Here is an 18,437-nt window from a genome sequence, read left to right on the forward strand (position 1 = left end):
TTGGCCAATCATCAGCCGACATCCCCATTCCTGACATTCTGGTGGGAGGAAGATCATTGATGAAACAGGTAAAGATGGTTGGGTCTAGGACCCTGTTCTGAGGAACTCCTGCAGTAATGTCCTGGAGCAGGGATCATTGACCTCCAACTACCACAACCATCTTCCTTTGTGCCAAGTATCACTCCAACGAGCGGAGCCACCCCTCCTCCCCCTCCGATTCCCATTGACTCCAGTTTTGCTAGGGTTCCTGTTGTGAGGGAGCCTTACCTCAGGGAATCCTGGTTTACCATTTTGAAAATCTGGTCACCTCACCTGTCCAAGGTTCTTGAGGTTTGGGTACCACTAAAAGGCTGTCACTTATTTACCATCCTTAGTGTGTTCTTGAGAAGATGGTTGGTCCTTTTCTCCAATCTCTGTATACCATGCAGAGAAGGTGCTCCCGTTTGTGCTGTAATGTTGTCAACTGACGTTTTAAGATTTTTGACCAAGTTAAGATCTCCGTGATTTAGCTGGCACGTACAATTTAAGGAGAAGCGAGCCTGTCCCAAAGTCTGAACTACATTTCGAGGCAGAACCAGAATGATAGGGAAAAAAAATAAACCTATCAACTTAAATAGCATCAATCATCTGCATCGACCATGCACTGCAAACGTAGATGTTAATTAATGCCTTTCGCACTGCCGCAGATTGTGAAGAAACTGAGACACTCTGGATACACTCTCGGTTGTGGTGGGAAAGCGATTGAGTTTCGAAACAGTTGGTGCGGCGGCCGCGGGTCGTGATCCGTAGGAGGGGGAGTGGCTGCGGGAGCGGGGACACTGAGTATGTCGCTGGGTCAGCAGACAGCGTTGGCCCTTGGCCTCTTCCTCTGTGTCTTTGTGCTCGTTCCAAAGCTCTTCCCAGGGGGAGCAGGTGGCGAGAGGGAGGCCACGGCACGGTCAGCGGCTCACCGCCCGGCAGGTAGGAAGGGGATCACGGATACTCTGGGGCTGTGGCGCGGACCTGACTGGCCACTCGATAGACACTGACTGACCAAAGGGTACATGCACTGATCGGCAAGTTGGGCGGGGGCACCCAGTGAGGTACCAGACACTGGGTGTCAGGCAGGGGGAGGCATGGACTGACCAGCTGCGAGGCCAGAGGGGACACGAGAGAACTTCCTTGCTCTTCTTCGAATTGGGCCTGGGAATGTTTTACATCCACCTGAGAGATTACTAGATGGGGCCGTTTCTCATTGGAAAGACAGCCGTTGTAGCTTTCCCTTCGCACTGCACTTGTTGAGTAGGTCATTTGGTCCAGTGAGTCTGCTTCACCATTCAATGAGATCATGACTGATCTGATATGATAATCCTAAACTCCACTTCCCTGCCTTATCCCCTTACTGATTAAAAATCTGTCCATCTCAGCCTTGAACACACTTAACGACCCAGCCTCTACAGCCTCTGCAGTAAAGAATTCCACAGATTTACTACCCACTGAGAGAGAAAATTCCTCCTCATCGCTCTCTGTCTTAATTGTGTGACCCCTTATACTCTGAGATTATGCTCTGGTCCTAGACTCTCCCTCAAGGGGAAACAACCTGTCAAGCTCCCTGAGAATGTCACAATAAGGTCGACTCTCTTCCAAACTCGAATGAGTACAGACCCAACCTACTCAACCTCAAGAGAGTAGTAGAGGCAGGGTTGTTGAATATTTATAAGGCAAAGGTAGATAGATTCATGACTAACAAGGCAGTCAAAGACTATCAGGGGTAGGCAAGAATGTGGTGTTGAGGTTACAATCAGATCAGACATGATCTTGTTCAATGATGGAGAAGATCCGAGGGTTCAAAATGGCCTACTCCTGCTCTTATTAATTTGTATGTTTGCAAGAAATTCCAGGCTTGGACGGTACAGGAAGGCTATTTTCCACTCATGACAACCAGGAATTTGGGGTTCTGCCAGGCTTGCATCCAGTTTAGACTGGTCCTTTAAATTCAGATAGAGTGGACCTTGGACAGTTCTTAACAAAAGTGTATTGGACATTCTGAATTATCCTTCAGTGTAATCGAACAGGCGCCAGAGTGTGGTGACTAGGGGATTTTCACATTAACTTCATTGCAGTGTTAATGTAAGCCTATTTGTGACACTAATAAAGATTATTGTTATCTGAGGGGGCACCAGGTTTCTCTTTGAAATTTTACTCATGATGTCCCCTGTAGGCTACAGAGGAACAGGAGTAGGCCATTCAGCCCTTCGAGCCTGCTCCATCATTCAATGAGATCGTGACTGATCTGGTTGGGGTTTCACCTCCACTTTCCTGTCATCCCCCCATCCCCCACCACCACCATCACGCTTGTCAATCAGTAATCTGTCTAACTCTGCCTGGAATAAATTCAATGACTCAGGCTGAACTACTTTCTTGGCCTAATGAGAAGTGCTGAGAGCTGGCATAAATTCCATTAAGACATCTGAATAGATGCTGAAGGGTGCCACTGATGTATACTGGTAATGTGACATGCCTGCTTTGAAATGCAAATAATGCCCTCCCCAGGATTTGGGATTATTGGGTACACTTTGATTAGTGCTCGGCTTCTCAAAACGTTGATTCCGCTATCAGCCCTGTTTTTGCATTTTGTTTTCCATAAAAACCTTCTGAATTTAGAAAAATGTTCCCAGCTTCCCCACTTTCCGTGTGGCGATTGTTGTAAATTTTAAGCCTTCTGGTAACTAACTAGCCATCCAGTGGAAATAGTTCTCCCAATTTACTCTTACAAAACGTTCCATAATTTTGAACACCCACATTGGGGTAGCACGGTGGCACAGTGGTTAGCACTGCTGCCTCACAGCTCCAGGGACCTGGGTTCAATTCTGGCCTTGGGTGACTGTGTGGAGTTTGCACTTTCTCTCCATGTCTGCGTGGGTTTCCTCTGGGTGCTCCAGCTTTCTCCCACTGTCCAAAGATGTGCTGGTTAGGTGAATTGGCCATGATAAAATTGCCCTTGGTGTCCAGGAATCATGTGGCGTTACAGGGATAGGGCGGGGGGGAGTGGGTCTAGGTAGGGTGCTCTTTCAGAGGGTTGGTGCAGACTCGATAGGCCGAATGGCCTCCTTCTGCATTGTAGAGATTCTATGATTCTATTCTATGATTAGATGATCTCGTATACTGCCTAATGAAAAGAGCTTCAACTTCTTTAGTTTCTTTTTACAGTAAAGTTTTAGAAGCCTACTTTTGATTTATTGTCATTTTCGCAGTGTCTGAAATTCTGCTTTATTAATATTTGTATGGTTATATATTTATTGCATAATGTTAATAGGTTTAATGACAGTAAATTGTGAGTTCTTTTTACCCCGTTTATGCCTGAGTAGCAGTCAGAATTAATTATATGTAATTGTTCCCTCTGGCTCATTCTCTGGGATACTCCTGAATGACATTTGAAGTGTTCACACTTCCCGTTTAAACATCTTCTTCTACCCTTTTCTATAATTCAGAACTACTGAACTTGACTAAATCAGTCATTGGCTTACACTGCTCATCTTATTTTTCAAATTGAAGAAATGCCTTGTACACAGGTGCCCTGTTTTCTTAAGTTTTGACCTTCTCCCTTCCTGACATCAGTTATGTTGTGGGTTTTACCTCCTGGTCTGGAGTCCTGTATATACCTTTTGGCCTGAGTGGAGCATAAACACTGGCATGGACTGGTTGGGCCTAATGGCCTGTTTCTGTGCTGTATACTGTATCATCCTATGTGCTTCATGCAGCTGTTGTAACATGCCTCCACACTGAAGAGATTTGGTGTCCTTGATAAATTTCCAGTTGATAAGGTTGCCCATTTATGCTTGGTTCCCCTGGGAACATGGCTGCCTTTGATTGCTGTCCTAGTTTACTACTGCTTTTAACATAAATTTAGCCAGGTAACTTATTACTGCTCTTTAAATTGTCTTGTTTCTCCTTTTACCCTTTGTCAACTTTCACCACTTCGTAACTGTCATCTACTGGAGCCAATAGGCCTCTAAGATGACAGAAAAAGTGAAATGTAGCAATAGTGAAAGGCACCAGCACTCTTTAACAGATATGCATTTTGATGAAACATTTATTCTGAGCATTTACTAGACATTGGACCATTCTCATCTAATGCATCATTTTGTATGGCTGAATTTGACTCTGTCAGTGCATGTTATCGCTGGATAAATCAGATATATGGAGCAGCATGCCATGTTGAATGGCTTTTTAAAAAATCTTTTCATTTGATATATTACAGTTCCTGGAAGAGGCCAGCCTTTGCTTAGACACACCCAATCAAATAGTCCCAAAGGTCCACCCAACCTCAGGATGAGAAGTATAAATCAAAAAGAAATGCCTGGCGAGAAGACTCAAGACAGAAACAAAGGATTTGCTTTCCAGTTAATGCCACTTTATGCTATAGGAATAAGTATATATGCAGTTTACAAACTTGTGCAGGTAAGCACTTCACTGTAGTACACTTTATAAATAAAATAATACTATAAGAATGCTTGTGAATGCTGCTCACCTTTGACACTGATAAAGTGTTGACATTTTCCCTCTTTCTAATTTTTGTTTGCCAATATGATAATATATTTGCTACTTGTAGAATATCGATCTGTGTGTATAGGGCATTTTTTTGCTTTTCAGTCTGTAATATTTTTTTCCCAGTATAACAAAATGTATTAGTGATTCGACAATTTAATATTTACAATTACACAGGGTGTAGGCACATAGGCTGGACCAGCATTTGTTGCCCATCCCTAATTTCTTGAGAAGGTGGTGATGAGCTGCCACCTTGAACTGTTGCAGTCCATGTGGTGTACGGGCATCCACAGTGCTGTTAGGAAGGGAATTCCAAGATTTTGTCTCAGCGATGAAGAAGGTACACTAATAAAGTTCCAAGTCAGGTTGATGAATGGCTTGGAGGGGAATTTGCAGGTGATGGTGTTTCCCATGCATCTGCTGCTCTTGTTCTTCTAGGTGGTAGAGGTCACAAGTTTGGAAGATGCTGTCAAAGGAGCCTTTCCAGCAACTTGTCGATGGTACGCACCCTTTCTTTCCACTGTTCCTCAGTTGTGGAGGGAGTGACTAATGAAAGTGGGGTTTGAGGTACCAATCAAACAGGTTGCTTTGTCCTGGATGGTGTCAAGATTCTTAAATATTGTTACTTAAGTAAGGCAACCCACATCACACTAGAATGAAAAGGTCCTACATTTATACATTTATCTTTCCAAAGTCTTTTATAGCCAGTAAATTATTTCCTGAAGTTGTAAGCAACGCAAGGATGTCAATTTGTGCACAGCAAGGTCCCAATGACACGAATGACCAATTTATTAATTGAGGGCTGTCTTCAAATAATGCCATGGGCGCTTTTACACCCACCTGAGCAAGTACCTCATTCAGCAGAGGTTTGCACTGAATCATCAGTCTAGAAAATGAGCTCTTGTGGATAGCTTGCTTCCATTTTAGAAAGCAGTCTAGAATTTACTGCTTCCAAAAATCAATGATCTAGGCAACCTATAGGAGAGAAAAATAGCTTACCCCTTATTATGAGGGTTATATGGAGCTCACTGTGATATCAATAATTGTTTTAATTTCTTTTCTGGCTTTTCAGGTAAAATTTAATGAAAATGAAAGAAGAAGCAATGAGAAAGATAAGGAGGTTGACAAAAAAAGGAAAAATACAGGTATACATTTAACAAAGGTAATTGTGTGGAAAATGCAATATTTCTACATTGACAGTTGATGACGTTCGTGGTACAATTTTGATTTTGCAGAAAGCAGTACCAAGGTTAGGTGGATTGGCCATGCTAAATTGTCCCTTAGTGTCCAAGGGTTAGGTGGGGTTATGGGAATTGGGCCTGGGTGGAGTGCTCTTTCAGAGGGTCGGTGTGCACTCGATGGGTTGAACGGCCTCCTGCACTGTAGGGATTCTGTGATTTCATTGCCATCTGTGTTAGTGACAGTGGCCCGCAACCTCTGAGCTCCATGGCAGTGTATCAGGGCTACCCCAAAGATATCCTGGGGAATCCCCCTCCCAGTAGATTCCAGATAAGGATTGCACAAAAATTACCTGGGAAATCCAAATTTCTTTTGGGCAATTGTGCTGCCCTGGGAGCCACTTGATAATGTGACTTAAATCGTCATGTTCCGATGGTCCTGACTGTCATCCAGCAATAACTATCCAGAAAATGTTAAAGAATTAAAACCGCTTCCAGCTTATGGGTAACAGTAGCACTGATCCATCCCACACGCACCCCTTCCTGCCAGCCACACCCCACAGAACTCCCCACTTAACCATATCTCAGCCTGCCAAGGGACTCTTACCAGTTCCCCACTATCCACCCCAACTCTGCCCCGACCCCCCCATGGAACATCTATGACCTCTAGAATGAGATTCCCTGCATGCCCCAACTCTCCCCTGCACCCCACCTACCACCCCAATATGTTACGGAACTTTCCTCACACTCCAGTTATTCCGCCCCACCCCCAGGACTCTCACCTCCCCACAGGACCCAACCTCCCACAGGCCCCCCCCCCCCCCTCCCACAGGACTCCCCAACTGCCCCCAAACGGCCCCCAACTGCCCCCAAACGGCCACAGGATTCCCCACCACCCCCAAACCCCCACAGGACTCCCCACCTCCCACTCTCGACTATTAATTCCCAACCCAACCCATTTGGACTGAACATCCCAGGCATGTTCAATCAAGGCATTCCAGAGGGCTTTGGATGATTGTTCCTATTCAAACAATGTGCAAAGGCTCGGGTTGACACTAAACCATAAAGCTCATATGGAGAGTCGGTGCAGGTACAATGGGTCTAATGTTTCCTAATAATTCTGTGATTCTGCACTGAAATGTCACCCAACATAAAGTCTCCAACTGAGCCACGAGTAATATTATGACTTGGACTGCAAGAGGCTCCAGGTAACCTTTTAGTAATTTTAGAAACTTTTGTACTAGAAACTCAGCTATCTGAACTGGAGACACGTTTGGCACAGACAGAGAGAATGCTGGACTCATTAGTAAAAGAATTAGATCCACTCGCCAGCTGGTAAGTGATTATTGCTCTTCTGCTGAGATTAGTTTGTTTTGTATTAAACATCCTTATTGGCCAAATAGCACGTTATCCCTCTCCAGCCTCTCGGTGACTTTAATTCGACTGACCGTTCCTCTTCTCTTCTGTGATTCATCACCGTGGCATCTTCTTCCATGGTTCCCTTTTAGTTTCTATTCCTATCTTCCTGACTTCCCACACAGATGGTGGCATAGTGTTATTGTCACTGGACTAGTGATCCAGAGACCCAGAGTAATGCTTTGGGGACCAGTGTTCAAATCCCACCATGGCAGATGGTGAAATTTGAATTAAATTAAAATCTGGAACTAAAGTCTAGACCATGAAACTATTGTTGATTGTAATAAAAACCCATCTGGTTCACGAATGTCCAGCAATGTGGTTGACTCCTAAATGCTCTCTGAAATAACCTAGCAAGCCACACGGTTCAGTTCAAGGGCAAATAGAGATGGGCAAATAAATGCTGATCCAGCTAGCGATGCACAAATCCCATGAATGAATAAAAAAAATGCCCTCTTCATGTGTTCACAAGTTATCACCAGTGTGCCATAACGTTAATTTGTTGGCTCCCCTCCTTATCAGTTTATACACACTGAAGCCATTCCATATGTGTTCATTGATGAGCAGCTTTGTTTCTCTGCCATCGTGATTGTTGCTATGTGGCGACAATTGTTGATGAGTTAGTGACTAAATTTTGACAAGACAATCTTGTTTGGTTCTCCCCATAACCTCCACATTTCAGGCCCTATTTTGAACCAACTTCCTAATTGCTTGTTCAGTCTACCCTTTTTTTAAAAAAAGAAATATTTTTATTCAACTTTTTACATATTTTCAACAAACCCCCCCCCCCTTACAGAAAAAAGAAAAACAAAGAACACATAAATAAACATCTTACAACTACCTCACGAATTCCCCCAATATACAAACCCCCCATTAAGCAATAATAAACACAGTAGAAAACACAAAGTACACCCCCCCCCCCCCCCCCCCCAGGGTTGTTGCTGCTGCTGACCACCTCCTAACGCTCCGCTAGAAAGTCTAGGAATGGTCGCCACCGCCTGAAGAACACGTGCACAGACCCTCTCAAGGCAAATTTTACCCTCTCCAATTTAATGAACCCTGCCATGTCACTGATCCAGGCTTCCACGCTTGAGGGCCTCGCATCCTTTCACTGTAGCAGAATCCTCCGCCGGGCTACCAGGGATGCAAAGGCCAGAATACCGGCCTCTTTCGCCTCCTGCACTCCCGGCTCGTCCGATACCCCAAATAGTGCTAACCCCCAGCTTGGCTTAGCCTGGGTGTCCACCACCTTAGAAATCATCCTCGCAATACCACTCCAGAACCCATCCAGCACCGGGCATGCCCAGAACATGTGGGTGTGATTTGCTGGGCTCCCCGAGCACCTCCCACACCTGTCTTCCACCCCAAAGAACCGGCTCAGCCTCGCCCCTGTCATATGCGCTCTGTGAAGAACCTTACATTGTATCAGGCTAAGTCTGGCACAAGAGGAGGAAGAATTAACCCTACCCAGGGCGTCTGCCCACGCACCCTCGTCTATCTCCTCCCCGAGCTCCTCCTCCCATTTACCCTTTAGCTCCTCCACCTGCATCTCCTGGTAGATCGCCGAGACTCTACCCCCTCCAACCCACACCCCCGAGAGCACTCTATTATGGATCCTGAGTGCTGGAAGCAGCGGGAACGCCCTTACCTGCATGTACCTGAAGTCATTTCCGGGGGGAAGCCCGAATTTTTCCTCCAGCGCCCCAAGGCTCAGAAACATCCCATCTAAAAACAGGCCCCCCATCCTTCTAATTCCTGCCCTGTGCCAGCTCAGGAACCCTCTATCCATTCTCCCCGGGACGAACCGGGTGTACCACGAAGAGCTCACTCTTCCCCACGATGAGCTTATACCCGGAAAAGTCCCCAAACCCCCTGAGGATCCGCATCACCTCCGGCATCCCCCCCACTGGGTCCACCACATACAGTAACAGGTCATCGGCATACAATGATACCCGGTGTTCCTCTCCCCCCCGGAACAGCCCCCTCCAGTTCCTGGACTCCCTTACAGCCATAGCCAAAGGCTCAATTGCCAATGCAAATAGCAGGGGGGTAGGGGGCACCCCTGCCTCGTCCCCCGGTACAGCCGAAAGTATTCCGACCTCCTCCGATTCATGGCCACGCTCACCACCGGGGCTTCGTAAAGTAGCCTAACCCAACTAATGAACCCCTCCTCGGACCCAAACCTCCTCAACACTTCCCACAGGTACCCCCACTCCACCCTATTGAAGGCCTTCTCAGCGTCCATCGCCACCACTATCTCCGCTTCCCCCTCCACTGCAGGCATCATGATTACGTTAAGGAGCCTCCGCACATTGGTATTCAGCTGCCTTCCCTTCACAAAACCCGTCTGGTCCTCGTGAATCACCCCCGGGACACAGTCCTCAATTCTGGTAGCCAACACCGGGAACCCATCTGGCCCCGGTGCCTTCCCTGCCTGCATACTCCCCAGCCCCTTAGTCAGCTCCTCCAGCCCTACCGGTCCCCCAAATCCAGCCACCTGCTCCTCCTCCACCCTCGGGTGATCAGCCGATCCAAAAATCGAGGCATCCCCCCTCATCCGTTGGCGGCTCAGACCTATACAGCCCCTCATAAACGTCTCTAAATAACCCATTTATTCCCACCGCACTCCGCACCATGTTCCCCCCCTTTATCCCTAACTCCCCCAATCTCCCTCGCTGCCTCCCGCTTCCGAAGCTGGTGTGCCAACATCCGGCTAGCCTTCTCCCCATACTCATACACCGTCCCTTGCGCTTTCCTCCACTGCACCTCTGCCTTCTTGGTGGTCAACAGGTCGAACTCGGCCTGGAGGCTTCGTCGCTCCTTGAGTAGTCCCTCCTCGGGGACCTCTGCATACCTCCTATCCACCCTTAAAATCTCCCCCACCAATCTCTCTCTCCCTCTCCTCTCCTTCCCTTTGTGGGCCCTAGTGGAGATTAGCTCTCCCCTAATCACCACCTTCAGCGCCTCCCAGACCACCCCACCTGCATCTCCACATTATCGTAAGCCTCTAGATAGCTTTAAATGCACCGCCGGATCCGCCCGCTCACCACCTGATCCGCCAGCAAGCCCACATCAAGGTGCCACAGCGGGTGCTGGTCCCTCTCCTCCCCTAGCTCCAGCTCCACCCAATGCGGGGCATGGTCTGAGATGGCAATGGCCGAATACTCCGTGCCCTCCACCCTCGGGATTAGTGCCCTGCTCATAATGAAGAAGTCTATCCGGGAGTAGGCTTTATGGACGTGGGGAAAAAAAGAAAATTCCCTGGCCCCCGACCTGACAAACCTCCATGGGGCCACTCCTCCCATCTGGTCCATAAACCCCCCCCCCCCCCCAACCCCATTATCAAGCTCTCTGCCTCCAGGTCCAGAATCCGGCCCAACATGCGCCACATAAATCCGGCATCGTCCCAATTCGGGACATATACATTCACTAATACCACCCGCAACCCCTGCAGCTTACCACTCGCCATCACATACCTACCTCCATTGTCTGCCACGATGTTCAGCGCCTCAAACGACACCCGCTTTCCCCACCAAAATCGTCACCCCTCGATTCTTTGCGTCCAACCCCGAGTGGAAAACCTGCCCTACCCACCCCTTTCTCAGCCTAACCTGATCTGCCACCCTCAAATGCGTCTCCTGGAGCATAACCACATCTGCCTTCAGTCCCTTCAGGTGCACGAACACACGGGCCCTCTTGACCGGCCCGTTCAGGCCTCTCACATTCCAAGTTATCAGCCGGATCAGGGGGCTCCCCCCTCCCCCTTCCCCCTCACCTCCCCTTCTCCCCCTCACCTCCCCTTCCCCCCCCCCACCTCCCCTTCCCCCCCCACCTCCCCTTCCCCCCCCACCTCCCCTTCCCCCCCCACCTCCCCTTCCCCCCCCACCTCCCCTTTCCCCCCCCCCACCTCCCCTCCCCCCCCCCACCTCCCCTTCCCCCCCCACCTCCCCTTCCCCCCCCACCTCCCCTTCCCCCCCCACCTCCCCTTCCCCCCCCACCTCCCCTTCCCCCCCCACCTCCCCTTCCCCCCCCACCTCCCCTTCCCCCCCCACCTCCCCTTCCCCCCACCTCCCCTTCTCTTCAGTCTACCCTTGACAGTACGTAATTTTAGTACTGTCCTAAACCTAAACTAAAAATCTCATACTCAGTCAATCGCCAAGATTGCCTTGTTTATCTTTGCAACGTTTCCTGCCTGACCAATGGCCCATTCACTGGCTCCAAGCTTTCCCTGGAGATATCCCAACTCATCCAAAACTGTATGCAAACCTCCTGGTCCCAGTTGCCATCACACTTGTCCTCAGCAACATCTATTGGCTCCCACATCTCTCAATGGATTTAAATGAAAATCTTTGTTCTTACTTACAATTCCATTCATATATTTACTGTACTCTTATCAATATTGCAGCTGTTCATCTCTGCTCGCATGTCCTGCTGTTCTGAATTCGGACAACATGTTTCTTTCTTTCCCATGTCGCCCCCCCACCCATTTCATTGGTGCAAACCCTACAGCTCTCAGGGTTTCATCTCTTTCCATTATTAAAAGTCCTCCAAACATACCTCCTTAACTTTGCATTTGGTTGCCTCTCCTAACTCTTGAATCATTGCCTGGTTTCTGTATTCTACATCTATAACCTCCCCATGAAGTTAAAAGGGCTATAGCTTGCCACATCAGTAGTTTAAATGGAATTTGTTCAGTGTGGCGAATGTTAAGAGGTCCTCTACCATTTGCTCAGTCCAGTTCATTAACCATCTGATTAATTCAAGCCTAATTGAGTCCACTGTTGCTCTTCAAGTCCTAACCCCTGCCATTTTCCTAAATCTCAATACTTAACAAGTTGTGTGTTTAGTAAAGATTGCTCTGGTTATTTAATAAAGTTACATTTTATACTCTGTGCATTGTGCCCTAGTTATTGGAAACATAGGACTGTACAGGATCGGAAAATACTCTACAGTCCACCTGGCAGGTCCCACAGATAGTTATTAGGTAGGAAAATCTTAGTACAAAAACTATTGTAAGTGAGCAAATGGTAAGCTATCCACCTCCGGTTGATGTGAAGCTATAATTCCATGCATGGATATCCTTTTTATGGCAGCTCCTGCTGTCTGCTATCAATAACCGCTTAGCATGAACAGCGAGGATCATAGCTTTAACCTATCCAACAAAGAAAATATCTGAACATATAACGTAACTTCCAATGCCAGAACACTGAGATACATGTAAAGGTTACCTCCTGAATGGATTAGTACTTGTTAGCTCAAACTTAATTGCTGTTGCAACTCAATGCTATGAGCTCAAACGAGGTGAACCAAGAGAGTGTGGCAGGTGAGAGCAAGTGGGAGTTGTAGGCTTTCACTGTGAATGGAAATTGGCATAACAGAATTGTAGGGCTGGGGGGAAAAGGGAGGGAAGTGGCACTGGGGGAAAAGGGAGGGAAGTGGCGCTAGGTGAATTGTACCTTCTGATGATCAGCACAGGCACCACAGGCTGAATGTGCTATAACCATTCTATGAATTTGAGTAACTTTTACTCTATGAACTGAAGTCAGTGTATGAATCTGTGTATGAATGTATTCTGTGTCAGTGGAATGTAAACAGTGCCCAGGATATGGAGTGAACAGACATTTGCAATATTGTAACAAATGCAAATCAGGCTGATCCTTCCTTTGTTTAATACACAGCTGATGCAGGAACTGATTTGTAGCACAGTGGTTAGCACAGTTGCTTCGCAGCTCCAGGGTCCCAGGTTTGATTCACGGATTGGGTCACTGTATGTGCGGAGTCTGCACATTCTCGTCATGCCTGCGTGGGTTTCCTCCGGGTGCTCTGGTTTCCTCCCACAGTCCAAAGATGTGCAGGTTAGGTTGATTGGCCATGCTAAATTGCCCTTAGTGTCCAAGAAGGGGTTGGGTGGAGATGTCGACTTAGGTAGGGTTCTTTTTCCATGGGCCGGTGCAGACTCGATGGGCCGAATGGCCTCCTGCATTGTAGATTCTATCATTCTATGTACATTAAATTATTTACTTTCCCCTGTACATTATTCAGAGAGTAAGGTTTGGTTGGGCAGGTTGAGAAGCACAAGTGTTGGAGCAGGTGGGGAGAAAAGCATGTTGGGGCATGCAGAGGAAGAAACTCGAGTTGGGATGAATAGGTGGGGGACAGAGACTGGCTGAACAGAAGGAGAGAGAGAAAGCTACAAGAGTTGCACAGAACGGGAGAAAAGCAATAGTTTGACTGTTGAGTGGAGGTGAGAGGTAACACATTTCAGCTTGCGTAGAATTACGTCCTGAAAAGTTACTGTTGTAGGGAAAAATCCCTTGTACCAGTGCAGTCAAGAGGCCGAGTCTCAAGGCAAGGTTCAAAGCGTTGTTCTTTATTGTACAATTACTGAAGCCTTCAGGGAGACCCACGCAGCCAGCTCAAACAGTGGCTTGGCCCACGTTGATCTCAACAATTACACATTTGCTCTGGATTTTTATAGGAATCCAAATTCGAGCGGGAACATTTGCTCATACATAATAGTTAACGGGTAGTTTTGATTTAGATCTCTCAGACAGGTTTAAACTGAGAATATGCATCTTTGTCAATTTGCATCTGTATGTGTGTGTCCGTGTTGATGAGATTATCTGTGCTTGCTCCGAGTGCCCTCCCTTGTCAATTTGCATCTGTATGGAGTGTGTTCGTGTTGATGAGATTATCTGTGCTTGCTCCGAGTGTCCTTCCCTTGTCAATTTGCATCTGTATGGAGTGTGTCCGTGTTGATGAGATTATCTGTGCTTGCTCCAAGTGTCCTTCCCTTCTTTAATGTGTTTCCCATTATCCCCCTGATGTGTCTCCTTAACTAAATCGACTTCCGATGTCTGTGGCTGTGCTATGCGTTTATTTCTGCGTTTGCTAGATGAGGTGTTAATGTCATCTTTGTCCTGCTGTGTGTGTGTGGGACGCTAATCTAATTTATACATTTCTTTTATACCTCCTATTCTGGTTTCTTTGCCTGCCTTGGCCATTTTATTAATATATTATTTCATTCTTTCATAAGTCTTTGCAATACAGTTGTGCCATATATCCCACTGCCAGGGTCTTGACTCGCAGATATCCCGATCTCCTGGCCAGGGGGCTGTTTTAAGATGCAGCCTCGTGCTGTTGCTGAGCAGAACAAGGGTCTTCCATCAATTTCGAATTAAAGGTCTCTCAGCTGTGCAGAAGGGGATTTAAACGAATGTCCATCCGGGTGTCCCCTTCTGCATTGTGGGCACATTATAAATGGTGCCAATCGGTCCAATAAAACAGTCAAATGAATGAAGAATGTTTGATGAGATGAGATAAAAATATGATCTTGGAAAATGGCCTACTTCATTACTATTGACCAGGACTGTCTTTCACCATAGCTTGGCAGCACGATAGCACAGTGGTTAGCATTGTTGCTTCACAGGACCCGGGTTCGATTCCCGGCTTGGGTTATTGTCTGTGAGGAGTCTGCCCGTTCTTCCCGTATTTCCTCCGGGTGCTCCGATTTCCTCCCACAAGTCCCGAAAGACCTGCTTGTTAGGTGAATTGGGCATTCTGAATTCTCCCTCCGTGTACCCGAACAGGCGTGTGGCGACTAGGGGTTTTTCACAGTAACTTCATTGCAGTGTAATGCAAGTCTACTTGTGACACTAATAAAGATTATTATTCTAGGCCCTTTGAGATAAGATGGGTAACATTTCACAGTTAAGCCGTGAGTTGTTAAAAATTGATGCTGGAGTACAAAACTTTTTCTGTTTCCACCCAGGACCAGGTTCAGTGGAATTCGAAATTAGGATATATTCTGTTTATTTGTGATGCCCACACAGTAGTATTAAGCTAGCAGCTAGCCCTCAATTATCTTGAACTATTTGTGGCTACTTGATGTATTTATCTTCCACTAAGTTGTTTTGTAGGAGTAATCAACGAATGCCTTTTTTAAACAATTAACTGCAGAAAGAATTTGTTAAATTGGACAAGATATAACATAGTTACATAATTTTGTTTGAACCAAAAAAGAAGCACCGGAAACAAAAATTAATAACTGCCTGGAGTGAAACTTGTTCACAGTTAAGTATTAATTTGTGCCAATTAAGTATCCAACTGTTCTGTTTTCAAAAAGATAAAAAGATTAGAATATTTAAAGTAACACCCAATTCCTAGCAGCCTTGAGTTTGCTAATAGTTGCAAATGATATAATATGATGTTTAGTTTGCAAGCCAAAATTTTCTAGGCAGCACGGTAGCATACTGTTTAGCACAATTGCTTCACAGCTCCAGGTCCCTAGTTCAATTCTCGGCTTGGGTCACTGTCTGCGTGGAGTCTGCACGTTCTCCCCGTGTGTGCGTGGGTTTCCTCCGGGTGCTCCGGTTTCCTCCCACAGTCCAAAGATGTGCAGGTTAGGTGGATTGGCCATGCTAAATTGCCCTTAGTGTCCAAAATTGCCCTTAGTGTTGGGTGGGGTTACTGGGTTATGGGAATAGGGTGGAGGGGTGGGCTTGGGTAGGGTGCTCTTTCCAAGCGCCAGTGCAGACTCGATGGGCTGAATGGCCTCCTTCTGCACTGTAAATTCCATGATTCTAAACAGCTGTACCACACAATATCTTGAACCTTGCTTAATTTTAACATCTCTGTCTTGTTGCTTTTCATTCACTGTAGTGTTGATGCCGTCGCTTCTGAACAGAAGAATGAAATTATGACACAGCTTCTGCAATTAAGACAGCTGGTGAAAGAGAGACAGGCCCCTACTATTGATGGTAAACTGATTGGTGATAATGCAGTAAAGCATCGAGGTTTTATAATTAAAATTAATTTAAAGTACATCTTAGCAGTTCCTGTCAGAGAGCTCCACATATGTTTATAGCTTTTCTTTTTAAAGTTCTTCTTAAGCACACCTCTTTGACCAAATATATGGCCACAAGTCCTATCTCTGTTACTCAGTGTCACCTTTTGTCTGATATTGCACCTGTGAAGCACCTTGGGACATTTTACTATGTTCAAGGCCCTATATAAATTCAGGTTGTTGTTCCCAGAACAACCTGTATATTTTTTAATGTTCATATATGCAAAAGCTTAAAATATTCTTTTAAAAAAGATAGTATTGTAGGAATTAAAGTGGACATGTGGAGAGAATATTATTTGAAAAATATATTAATTTTTCTTATGACAGTGCTGTTTTCATCCCAGTGAAATATATTTTAATATAATTTAAAGAACATAGAATTGTGATCTAATTGTATTTTTTCCCCAAATCCAGAAGAATTGACTCTTGTCTCTGAGAATCTCAAAGAATGTGTCCAGGGCATTGAGATAAAGGCACAGGTGTCTGAAGACCAGGCCTCCACAGATAGTGAGCAAGACTCGGTAGAGTATATTGATCCAATAACTGGCAACTCGCTTGCACCATCATTTTTTGATGAGATTGAATCTGGGAGCAGCATTTCCACAGAAGACACTGAAGGGGATTCGGAAACTGTTGCAGTTTTGCCAGAAACCCAGGAACCCATGAAGTTGAGAAGACGAATAAAGTAATTGAGCTTGGGAAATGAATTGGTGAAGGACTTTGTATAGTTGTACTTTGTGCATCACATTGATCCATTTTGCTTATTGTTTGGTTATGCAGAATAATTAATCTGTTGCTGGTGATTTATTATTTAAAAGCACAGTCCAGTAGCAGATAATTTAATGCTGTAGTTAACATCATTATTTATTTGTTCTATGGTAGTGATATTGATCTTGATTGTTTTTATATTAAAAACTCTGAAGAAAATATGTAGCATTGCATTATTTGGGGTCAGTTAGTAAACTGAACACTTTAAATTACTATATATGCACAGAATTTTCCTTTTTATCAAATGCTAGACTCAAAACCCAGGGATATTGTCTTGCTTTTTCAGTGAGGCATGTATGGTGTATTAGGTATTCATTTACTTCAGAACGTAACATTTCCTGCATAATATTTGAGTAAAGCATACCCAAATTAACAGTCACCAGAAAGAAATTGCACAGACCACAAAATTATTTATTTCAGTGGTGATCTTACAGGCTTCTGGACGCAGTCCTAATCTGCCCACCTTCCAGACTCATGCAGTCTAGCTTCATATTCCATTTGGATAATTGGTGGAAGTACACAGGAGATTGATGATTACCTGCAAAGAGGAAGGACAGATTAGTGATTTGAATTTGATTCTTCATCAGAGCAGAGAACAAGTCAAAAAAATAATAGAATCTAAAAGAATGGGAGTGTAAGAAATAGTTGGAGTAGGAGCCTCTTATCATAGAATCACTACAGTCCAGAACGAGGCAATACGGCTCATCATGTCTGCACCGACTCTCTGAAAGAGCACCCTAACCTAGACCCAATAACCCCACTAGGGACAATTTAGCATATTCAGTCCACCTAACCTTCACATCTTTGGACTATGGAAGGAAACCGGAGCACCCGAAGAAAACCCATGCAGACACCAAAAGAATGTGCAAACTCCACACAGTCGCCCAAGGTCGGAATCGAACCCGGATCCCTGGCACTGTGAGGCAACAGTGCTAACCACTGGGCCACCCAGCAAAATCATGACTAATCATCTATTTCACCTCTGCCTTCCTGCACTATCATATATTCTTTAATTCCCTTAGTATGCAAAAATCTATTGACCAATGTCTTGAATATACTGATGACTGAGCAACCATAACTGTCTGGAGGAGCCACTTCCTTTGAAGAAAATTTTCCTCGTCTTGGTCCAAAATGGATCACCCTCTGCTTCCTGTCGATTGTCAGGACTGACAAAAGTTGAACATTTTACTGTGATCAGACAAATTTCTAGTGTAATTTTTTCCAAATTTGAGGCCAACAACAACTTGCATTTATTTAATGCTTTTAACATCGTAAGGCAGGTTTTAGGGACTTTAATCAAACAAATCTGGCACCAATACAAGCAGATATTCAGACAGGTGGTCAAAATCAAAGTTCCTTTTTAAGGAGCTTCTTAAAAGAAGGGATGCAGAGTCTGCACAGGAATTCTAAAGCTTATGATCTAGAGAGCTGAGGGTATAGCTGCCAATGGTCAAGTAAAATACTGAGGCCTGATTGGTGGACCATCTTGGAGGGTGAGGGGGTTGGAGGAAGTATACATAGATCAGTAGGGATGGGGTGGGAGGCCATGGAGATATTTAATAACAAGGATGGGAATTTTAGATTTGAAGCATTGCAAATCTGGGAACCACTTTATTTAAAGCCTGTGTTACTCCAGTCTAACCAGAGCTTGCTCTCTATATAATGTGCAAGGGATCAATGCCTGCCTCAACTGTGCATTAGGA

General features: G+C 45.6%; 1 protein-coding gene across 2 annotated transcripts; it reads left to right on the plus strand.

The window, feature by feature from the left end:
* The first annotated feature begins 781 nt into the window (after positions 1 to 781).
* Positions 782 to 16,895, plus strand: LOC140396364 (uncharacterized). Of its 2 annotated transcripts, none has more exons than XM_072484925.1 (6): positions 782 to 960; positions 4,241 to 4,440; positions 5,600 to 5,672; positions 6,950 to 7,040; positions 15,783 to 15,880; positions 16,381 to 16,895. In XM_072484925.1, exons 1-6 carry the CDS (start codon positions 825 to 827, stop codon positions 16,653 to 16,655), a joined length of 873 nt encoding a protein of 290 aa, XP_072341026.1. In that variant the 5' UTR covers positions 782 to 824; the 3' UTR covers positions 16,656 to 16,895. The 2 variants fall into 2 exon arrangements, with proteins under 2 accessions (XP_072341026.1, XP_072341027.1); XM_072484926.1 differs by having other exon boundaries at positions 16,384 to 16,895.
* The last annotated feature ends 1,542 nt before the right edge of the window (positions 16,896 to 18,437 follow it).

This window comes from Scyliorhinus torazame, chromosome 19, assembly GCF_047496885.1.
Source record: "Scyliorhinus torazame isolate Kashiwa2021f chromosome 19, sScyTor2.1, whole genome shotgun sequence".
Lineage (NCBI taxonomy): Eukaryota > Metazoa > Chordata > Chondrichthyes > Carcharhiniformes > Scyliorhinidae > Scyliorhinus > Scyliorhinus torazame.

What these genes read in the sequence shown, in the direction of transcription:
- LOC140396364 (XM_072484925.1), top strand. Translation starts at nt 825, where the DNA reads ATGTCGCTGGGTCAGCAGACAGCGTTGGCCCTTGGCCTCTTCCTCTGT. An exon ending in AGCGGCTCACCGCCCGGCAG is followed by an intron (nt 961 to 4,240) that starts GTAGGAAGGGGA and finishes GATATATTACAG; the next exon opens with TTCCTGGAAGAGGCCAGCCT. An exon ending in ACAGGCCCCTACTATTGATG is followed by an intron (nt 15,881 to 16,380) that starts GTAAACTGATTG and finishes CCCCAAATCCAG; the next exon opens with AAGAATTGACTCTTGTCTCT.